Source organism: Sardina pilchardus, chromosome 19, assembly GCF_963854185.1.
Source record: "Sardina pilchardus chromosome 19, fSarPil1.1, whole genome shotgun sequence".
NCBI classification, from domain to species: Eukaryota; Metazoa; Chordata; class Actinopteri; order Clupeiformes; family Clupeidae; genus Sardina; species Sardina pilchardus.
In genome coordinates this window covers 23815872-23826471 of record NC_085012.1, presented here as the reverse complement: position 1 = coordinate 23826471, position 10600 = coordinate 23815872, and the positions used below count along the sequence as shown (strand labels likewise).

Below are 10600 nucleotides of genomic sequence, written 5' to 3'. Positions count from 1 at the left end.
CACGCGCGCACACACACACACACACACGTGTGCGCACTTGGCCTGTAATGTTGCACCACAACCTTCAGAAGAGTTATGTTATGGTTTGCTGTCATGTTATTTCTGCAAATCTTCTCCAGATTTATAACCGTTCGATGCTTCCCTTCTCCCATAATGCGGGAATTGAAAAATCTGCATCTCGTCAGATCATTCATAAGCCCGCTCCAGTGTGCCAGCACTTTTCTATGACTTATTACAGAGGACTTATGCGTATGGAGGGGGGGCTACACCTTGTGTGGCTTGGGTCCTGAAAAATAGCCTTTTCGCTTTCATTATGTTGATATTGTCTCGCGGAGATATCTAGTATTTCATTTCCAGGGCTTACTTGAAAGATTTATACCTTACTTGGAGCTAATCAATGACTTACTACCCAAAAACATATTCTCCAGTTTCTCATAAATTGTCCTTGGCCGTTTCTCCTTGTCTTTGAAAGTGCTGTTGCGAGATCAGATCATCCTTAAGGAGCCATTTGTCCATTAATGAATTGAATATACGGCTACGGTGTTGAGATTGTGTTTAATGTGTGGGCCACAGCCAACGCTGAGTCTGCACTGCACAGCTGAACTCGGATTCACTCTCACTCTGTGCAATCTCACACAGGCCCATCGATTCATTATCCACAGCTACAGTACGCGTGTCTGTGTGTGTGTGTGTGTGTGTGTGTGTCTGTGTGAGTGTGTGTGTGTGTATCTGTGTCTGTGTGTGTCTGTTGTGTCTGTGTCTTTGTCTCTCTGTGTCTGTGTATGTGTGTGTCTGAATGTGTCTGTGTCTTTGTCTCTCTCTGTGTGTGTCTGTGTCTTTGTCTCTCTGTGTGTGTGTGTGTGTGTGTGTCTGTGTCTGTGAGAAATACATAGATACTCGCAGCTTCTTTGCATTTCTGTGCTGCACTGTGGCTTTGCGTGTAGAAGACTTCTCTTCGCTTTCTTTACGCTGGTCTGAGAACATTCTTGGGAACCTCAGCTGTTCCTGAAAAAAGAAAATGTTCTCAAATTGATATTATATAATTGCCTCGGCAAACAAATCATTGGCTCACAGGGCAACCAGAAATCACAGTGCGTGGGGAAATTTGCTGACGGGCCAAGCTTGATGGGTCAGTCAGGGGGGTATGGGCCTTACGCATACTAGCTTGGCATTGGACTAAAATGTTAACTGCATGTGACAGGTCTCGCCGAGGGATGGTCAGTGTTGGTCTCTGACACACAGGATTTTCGAAAATGTTGAAATCTATCTTCCTAAGTTCCAGTAAAGGGAGGGGGCGGGGGCAGGGGCGGGGGCGCTCTGTCATGCCAGCTGTGTGTGTTTTGAAGAAGGAGACAAACAAAAACAAGAACAAGGAGACGTGTAAGCTACACACAGCTGGTGAGGACAGTCTAGGTGTACATTATGCGTACTGTATGTGCAGACAGATCAGATGATGGGGGACGAGGAAGGCCATGGGTGGCCCGTGCACTGGTCAGTGTTTTGTGAGAGTCCACTGTATGTCCCTATTGTGTGTGTGTCTCCCCTGTTTGCGTCTGTTAGTGTTTGCGTCTGTACGTGTATGTGTCTGTTTGCGTCTGTATGTGTGTGTTCCTGTGTGTATGTTGAATTTGTGTGTGTGTGTGTGTATGTATGCACTCTCACTGCCCCCCCCCCCCACACACACACACACAGACACACACACATATTCCTTGTGCCAGTGCATGTTACATTAAGGGCTGGCGCCAAGTCTATGGCAGAGGAGACGGCGAACAGAAAAAGCAAAGAGAAAGGAGGAGGAGAAAAAGACTGAAAAAGAAAGAAAGAAAGATCTAGAACAATTTCCTGTTATTTTAGAGACTTTCCCGTTGGGTTAACCGCTAACCTCAACGAAGATGAAAGAGACCCGCCTCCTGTCCCCTCTCCGCGTCTCAGCTCCGCCCCTGCCGTGCGGGGGGGGGGGGGGGGCGCCGTGACCCAAACGCACCCCGAGTCTCTTAAAAGACGACGTTTGATTTACACCTGCTGTCCAGTCCAGCCAGGGCCCATTTCAGTCTGATTAGCGCTGATTGATTCCCTCTGATTCGCAGCGCCGTAATCATTTCCATGCCGTTAATGAGCAGGGGTGAGGGGTGTGGGGGGGACGGGGGGGGCATAACGAGTACAGTATTTTATGAGCCAATGAAAACACAGTTATGGAAATCCACAATTAATTTCGCCTCTTGCCAGAAAATGCTTAGGCAATGCTGTGGGACTGCCCCGCTGGTCTGGCACTGGGTAGTTTTCATGTGCTGTTATATGGGGTTCTGCTCCTGTGTTTGTGTTGGGTCGTTTTGCGTAATTGGAAATTAATGTTGTTGTTTGTTTGGCGGCTGTTGCAGGTAGCCAGAGCGTGCGGGATGCCAATAAAAGATCCGTCTTTTCAGGTGGGTTGCGTCACCAGCATCTGTCTATCAGCACCACCACTCTCTCTCTCTCACACACACACACACACACACACACATACACACACACACACACACACGCGTGCACACACACATCTCAGTCAATAAACCACAGGCTTGGTAGGCATCGTATGGGGCTCCAGGGTCACAAAGCAAACACAGATGGGCCTGTTGGTGGAGTGCCTTCTCCTGTACGTGGCACATGCCTCACAGTCTGTCAATGGGCTCACCCCGCCCGACAAACCGCCACCTCCATCATCAGTGACTCACGGGCCTCCATGTTGGTTTATGGAGCCTGGCGTGGCGCGGTGCACTCTTTAAGGATGGTGTGTGTGTGTGTGAGTGTGAGTGTGGGGATGGAGTGGTTGAGAAGGCACGTAATGCCACTGAAATGCATGCTCTGTGTGTGTGTGTGTGTGTTTGGAGGGGCTGGTGGTGGTGGAGTGGGGGGGGGGGGGGGGGGGGGGGGTCGGTTGGGTTTCCATAGCACCCAGCACCGCTGCGGTGGGAAAGAGCGACTGTGGTGGTGCCCTCTATTAAGACAGGCTGGTGCCACATTAACGCAAGCTGGAGCAGAGCAGAGGGCACAGGAAGGGCTGGCCTGAAGGAAGAGAGAGAGAGAGAGAGAGAGAGAGAGAGAGAGAGAGAGAGAGAGAGAGAGAGAGATGGAGAGAGAGTGAGTGATGGAGAGACAGAAAAGGGAGAGGCAGAGCGGGAGAGAGAGAAGTTGACAGAGGGAGGAGAGAATGTGAAAGAGAGAGAGAGAGAGAGAGAGAGAGAGAGAGAGAGAGAGAGAGAGAGAGAGAGAGAGAAAGAAAGAGGGGGGTGGTACGTCTGCGGTTGTGCCTTTTTGTGGCGTCGGAGGCCCCAGTGATATTTCACAGTGTGAAAGGAGACAGGTCTGGAGATCTGGAGGTCTGGAACGGCTCGGCGCGGCACAGGCGGAGGGAGGAAAGGAGAGAGAGATGGAAAGATGGAGGAACAGGAGGAGAGAGAAGGAAAGAACGAAAGAACCAGGGTTATCGGAGTAGCGTTACGGAACCAAAGATGCTTAGCCAAACCCTGTCAGCGCTGACATCATCTGGAGAGGCCGACATAGACACACACACACACACACACACACACACACACACTCATACACACAGCACAGGCACTCAACACATCACATCATATACTGTAAGTCTTTCCCCATCACAGACAGATTCTCATCGAAGCACACATGGGCACATACTGTACTGTTCAGGCGTACACAAACACACAAACACACTTGCAAACACACACAAACATTTACAGTACATTAAAAAAAACACAAACCATTCAATACACTCTACACACACACATACACACATGTACAGTAAAATACAACTGTGGCGGGCAGTGGGCACCAGCGCTGGGCTTTTCCACTCAATGTTTATCTTTGACATGTTCAAATAGAGAAGAGTGTTTTTATTGTAATTGCTGCGGCTGTTTGTCCTCTTAGCGGTCGGACGGACACGTCTGAACGGGGGTTGCTATGAGACTGATGTTTTTCCTCTCGTCCCACCATAGGTCTGTAGCAGCACAGGAGCCAGAGGCTGACGCCCCCACCTACCCCTTATGCAAGCTAACAGGCATTTTCAATACTGCGCACTGCACTGTAAAGAGAGAGACACTATTTTTGTAACCCACAGAAAAACGAAGATTGTGTACTTTTTTCCACGGAGATTCAATATTTGGTAGCGCCATCTTCTTTGGTTCTGTGTGATTACTGTTCGGTGTGTGGAGGGGACACATGAAAAATAAAATAGAGAATGTAAAACAAATGTTATTTTTAAGGAATGACAAAAACCGTAGCCATTATTTTAAAAAACATAAATAAAAGCTAGATTTTGAGCATGTATGTATTCAGTCGTGGAATGAAGGGATGTTTAGTTGATTCCATGTGGCCTTGCTGAAGTAGACTCGCACACATTGCATCTTCCAGTGCAACCATTACTGAATGTCCATGTTTTTTTTCACATGCTCTTTTGATACAGCCGCCAACGGGTTGACTAACAATTTCAGAGACTGTGAAGTTTGCATCAGGCATGCTGTTTTCTTCTTTGTTTTATTATTTTTTGTTATATGTGAGAAATAAATGCATATTTTTTACGGTTTAGATTTATTGCTTGTGTGTTGGGGAATTGTTGGAATGTTTACTTTGGATCTTCAATTCATTATTTGTAAACTGTCTGTCTCCCACCTGTTTCTGTGAACTCCAAACTATAACAAGTTAAAGTAGTTTTTAAAATAAAAAAATATGTTTCCTATGATGTTCTATGTTTTATATGATCATAAACATACAACTTGCCTATTATAAATTGTATTTTCAAGATTTTTTTTCGACATAACGTATTGATAATATCTTTATCTGCTCAAATCATTTTTACTCTCTCTCTCTCCCTTGTCTAGTGTTTTCTCTCCACTCTTCATTCTTCCTTTCCTCTTATCTTCCCTCTTCATTCTCTCTCTCTCTCATGTGCGCACTCTTATTATCCTTCACACACACACACACACACACACACACACACACACACACACACTCTCTCTCTCTCTCTCCCTCCTCTCATCCCTTCTCTTGACACAGTCCTGTGATCATATGCGGTAAGGTTAGACCCAGGTCAGAACACCCATCTTCCCAACATTTCTGCAGTGTACATGCAAATGACTTAACCATGCTGCACTCAGTGACTCTATGAAATGTGAGAGGCGCCGGCTGCTACTTCCAGCTGCTTTTTCCTCTGTTTTCTTTTACTTTCTTTCTCTCTCTCTCTCTCTCTCTCTCTCACTCTCCCTCTCTCTCTCTGGGCATGGGTTTCAGTGACACTGGATCCAGGTCTCCTCCAGCAGCCATATTCAAATCACTCTGGTTCTGGTTCCCTACCAAAACTCTGACACAATTGAGATGTTCCTCCACAGTGACGTATTGCGAAAAACCGAGAGCGCCGTTTTGACAGTTACAATGTCCAAAGGACATCATCTTCCATCTTTGGGAAGACAACCCCCCCCCCCCCCCCTTTCCCTCTCCCAAATGTCCTCCCTTTTTGGGGAATGGCATTATTGTTCTCACTGCTTGAGTATGATACTCAACATTCAGTGCTTGTGGGTTATGCTCAGACTGCTGAGAAGTTGGCGAATGACATCAAGCGGTCGTAACTGAGTCTTGCTTTGTGCTGTGCAGACTGTGCTCTTCCACCCGCTCCCACTGTTTGCTTTATGGCTGCGCTTACAGTAAGCGTCGTTAGGACTCCCATTGATCTGGCTCAGACGGGACGCAGATGAAAAGGAACCCGCTGATGGCACGCATGAGAAGTTTGAGAGAGGGGTGTAAGTGCTTCTCGCTTTTTTTTTTTTTTTTTTTGATTTTTTTCCCTTTCTTTTGGGGGTGGGCGGGGGGGTGTGTGCTTTCGTTGTTAGCCGTCTCTGTCTTTGTTGTGTGTGAGGGCAGGGTTGGTTGGTGGTGGGTGTGTGAGGAAAGGGAACCGAGGGTGTTTCTGTGGATGCCAGCATGACATTCTGATGATTGGGTTGTTTTATGTGAACACCCACACCCACACCCACCCACACGCACACACATACATACACACACATACACACACACACACACACACGCACACACACAGCGCCTGGTGAGAGAGGGTGGTGTGGTACGGGTGAGGATGCCGGCTAGACGTCAGCGTGAGATCAGTTTGTCTGGTGTGAACACAAACACGATCACACACACACACACACACACACACACGCCACCCCACAGAGAGGAGCCATCCAGTCCTGCTCCACCTGATCATTTCCTGTCAGCCGTGCCACGCCAGAAAAGAAAATCTAGCCCCCTTACACCCTTCTAGCTGAAAACAGGATGTGGTCGAGAGAAAGAACGCCTCTCCTCTCCCTGTGAAAGTCAATGATTTAGCGCTCATCAAAGAGAATGTTAATACGAGTGAGAGAGTCCTAGCAAGATTTCATAAAACGTGGTATGTGTGCCATCTCTGCAAGCTCTTCCCCTCCGTTGTTTAGACTGGTGGGAATCATAGACAGGATGTGGCCCGAGGCGCTGGGGTTTGAGGGGCGTCATTTGGACAGGCTTGAAACCTACCGTTGCACATAAACGCCTCTTCTCTGAAGTATCTTGAGGGGGAATCGTCGTTTTATCGCCTGATTGGGGTCGACTCAAGTCAACGGAGACGGACTGTTGCTGGATCGGCGCTGCCTCCGACGATCGCTTCCCAGAATTCAACAGCGAGTGACATCACCCTCATCTTTCGCTTCACCCCTCGGGGGGAAACTACTGAAGCCCGCGCCAAAGTTGTTGCGAGTTTACGCGAAATGGAAACGCTCAGCACGTCGCTCCACCACAAGTCAAATTGATAATGGGCATCAATGCTTCCCGCCACACACTCCCAATCATGTGTTTTTGCTTTGCCTGCTTTTCGTGCTTTTTTTTTTTTGTTCATGCGCCACGTCAGCAGTAAGTATTAATGCTCCGTTCGGAATGAAAGATTGGGAGAAGAGGCTAATTTGGGCTCCACCAAGAAGAGGCCTAGTCGCTGCCACACAGATGTCTGTGAGGAATGCGCTTTTTGCGTTTCATGTGCCTATAGGACGTTGTCTCTGATGTGCTATATAACCCACATGGGGGCTCTCGCATCGTTCACTCGAGCGTTCCGATCGGCCTCGACGTCATGGAAACCTGCTTTGATATCATTTCACAACATCTCTCTCTCTCTCTCTCCCTCGTTCTCTTTCTCACCCTCTCTCTTTATGTCTCTCTGTAGTTTCTGGGAAACTTAAACAAGGGACTCATAGATGCGTATTCCGATATGGATTTAAAGCATATAACAGACAGAGTCAATTATTGGGAGTAAAAGGGTAATCAAAGGGGGCTCTGCGTTGAGCGATTTGTGTGCAGCGGTGGATTTGGTCTCTTGCCCACTGACTAATGACATATATTAGACGCGGTAAGGGTTATCTTCTCCAGGGTTCAACCGCTCCAATATCCTCTGGTTACCATTGGGTCCCCTGTGAGCGAACACTTTCAAAGCCACTGTGGGGTCGAGGCCAAGGGCCACCCATATAGTCTGTGGCGGGAGGGCGGGCGGGCAGATTCGCGCCACACTGAAGCTCAGACCACCATCAGTGGTCAGCTGACCGGCCTCTGTGCCGTATTTACGACAGAACAAAGTAATATTAATCCTGACATGGAGTACAAATAAATCTATGGCGGGGAGCAAGTATGCTTTGAAGCAGTATATATGACAGTCCTGGTTCCCAGAGTGTGTGCTTGTGTGTGTGTGTGTGTGTGCGCGTGTGTATGTGTGTTTGAGGCAGTGGTAGTGTTGTGCATAGGCTACATATGTTTATGTGTATGTCTCTGTGCAAGGTTGTGTGCGTCAGCATCAGCAAGACTCAGTGTGTTCTCAATGTAGGTTTTTATGTTTACATGTCTCATGCATGTGTCCCCTGTGATATTAATAGGCAGGCTCCCAGGGATATTTCAATAAGAAAAGTGCAAATCACACTGTGTGTGTATGTGTGTGTGTGTGTGTGTGTGTGTGTGCGTGTGTGTGTGTGTGTGTGTGTGTGTGTGTGTGTGTGTGAAAGAACCATTCAGCCCTGCCATATGAAGCACTTCCTCGATGAGTGGAGACTGGAACTACGGCTCTGTGAAAACTCGACAGACCGATGCTAAATTTCTCTAGTAATGTGGGGACCACCATCCCGGATTAATTATGCTGTAAAAAAGACCCCACAATCTGAGAAGGATGTTTGCATGGATGATTTTATAATTTATTTGATTGAAAACACAATTAGGCCCACTCTCTCCCTTTCATTCCCCTCACTCTCACTCCTTCAGTTTTCTGCTCTGCAAATGTTCAGTCCTTCACATTGTTATTAAACGTTTCCCTCGTGTGTGTCTTTAAAAGTGTTTTCATTCAAGTAGCCTAGGCTTTGTTTGCGTGAAATCATCCCTCAGAAGTCCCGGAAAACAAATTACATCCTCGCATCTCTTAAAAGAGTTCAGTGTAATCAAAATCATTTGAGCGGCGCTTTAATCCCATCGTTTGAACAGAACAAAAGGGCATACAGAGGTTATTCCGTGGCATGAGACAACTGCTCTGAAGTCGTTGTTCCGGAGCTACTACCACTATGAACGAGCTGGGCAGCAGCGCAGGCGCAGGTAGTCTGCTACGAATCAATTCAAACGCACGTGTTGTCAATCGTTTATAAATCCTTCCTGCATGGGTTCTTATGTAGAGTTTTTAGGCTGTCTAAACTTAAGGCAAAGGCTCATCAGGAAACAGACAGAAGTAGGCTATTTGCACTAACTGATAGGCTATCAGTTTCCCTGTTAACCCGATTCCTTATTCACCTGCTTCACCTGTCAATCATTCAATTAGCACAGAAAACGTGAAAGACAAACCTACACCCATATCCAGGGCTATCTGCGTGAAAGGCGCAATCGACTAAGCTGATAAGCTGCTGTGGCCTGCTTAAGTGATCTCTGTCAGGCTAATGTTGGATCTTTATTGAGCTAATTGCCCATCTGATTACATTAATTGGTCCCATCTGTCAGGGGATTAGCCTCTTATTGCTGCCAAGCCCAGCCGTTCATGCTTTGACTCTGCAGGCTAACATGGACAGATCTGCTGAATCGCTTTAACGGATCCTGCGTCAGGGAAAGTCATGCCATAAGGTAAGGTAGTAGACTACTGTTGATTTCAAGACCAGGGAAAACATCATTTTACAGATATTGTGGGATTTGAATTTTTAAAATCATATTTTTGTTGAGTGCTAGCCAGAGGTCACGCTAAATGCTGTTTTAGACATTGCTGCACAGGCAGCTTTCCCAATGTAATCATAGATTTGAAATACCATGTACTTTGTCACTGCTCCAAGACATGCCTAGATGTGGACTGATGAAATGTACTGCCAAAGCATTTTCCTTTCATTCTCATAACTAAATATGGATATTTGTGAACTTTTCATATCAGATTTCAGTTGCTGAATGCCAGGGAGATTTGCTTGAATGAAGGCAGCACTGTACCATGGCCTAGGCCCAGATAAGAGATAACTCTGAGTCAGAACTGACCCTGGTCTGGCACGCGTTCACTAAATCCATGCCAGATTTGGCCCATAACCTTGCCAGATCCACCCAGTTGATAGACAGCAGCTTTGATACTGGTCTTCATACACCTTACATCTCCTAAGGGGCTGCCTCTCCTCCTGTTGTGATTGAGACCTTCCCTGATGTCTTCCAGGTTGGTTTTTTGAGAACCTTTGATGCCAAGCTGTTGGCCATCTTAAGTTCAGCGGTTAGGTTGACTCGAGGCCTGAGTTGAGTTCCTGTGCCTGGCCCTGTTCCGCATACGGTTTGAATGAGTGTTCGGTCATCGCTGCTTGAATGCTCATTAAGATTTAAGACTGGCCTTTCTCTATCTAGCTTAAGACAGTGTTAGACCAAAGCATTCCTTATCTGGTTTACGATGTCCTGTGTGCTTTTTTTTTTTTTCTCAATTTCTTCCCTATGACTATAGTGACCATTTTACACAGTGCAGTAACATTCATCATCTTAAAAATTTGTTTGTAATAAAAACGCTAATATTTTCCACACACTCAAATACTTTACCAGTGTGGACACTTTGGTGGGGTCCCAAGAGGTTGTTTTTGCCTAAAACTGCTTTCCACAGTTTTATTTATTTCCAATTGAACGCAGTTATTCTCATGAGAGCCCTTAAGCCATTGCAGATGTAAGTGTATGAGTTTTGACAGGTTTCTACTCATAAAAGCGCAATACTCACACGTTCTGGTTCTGTCCAGTGAAATGAGTGGACTTGTCTTCTTGTCCTCAGTCCTCCTCTACTCCACTGATAGGCCAGTGAGGGTATGAATCCTCTTGGCGTTGTGCCCTTTCATTCCTGGTCAGATAGAGGTCACACAGAGTACAGCCAATCCCAGCCCAACTCTCTCGCTATACTGTGAGGTCCGTCAATCTCTGCCTCTTGGACCGGACATTTGACAACCGTCTGTGTGTGTTTGTGTGTCCGAGGCACAAGTGTGTGTTTGCATTCCTGTGTGTTTTATCAGCATATCTGATTGTGACGCTGACGTGTCTGTACGCTCATGCAGTGTGTGTTTGTGCTGAT

General features: G+C 46.8%; 1 protein-coding gene across 1 annotated transcript in view; it reads left to right on the top strand.

Annotated features, from left to right (window-relative positions):
- c19h8orf34 (chromosome 19 C8orf34 homolog) overlaps positions 1-4729 on the top strand; it is an 85907-nt gene extending 81178 nt beyond the window's left edge. Inside the window, exons 14-15 of the mRNA XM_062521351.1 lie at positions 2379-2423; positions 3990-4729. Coding sequence (XP_062377335.1) covers positions 2379-2423; positions 3990-3997 — 53 coding nt within the window. The 3' untranslated portion in view covers positions 3998-4729. The remainder of the gene's footprint in view (positions 1-2378; positions 2424-3989) is intronic.
- Positions 4730-10600: the final 5871 nt, after the last annotated feature.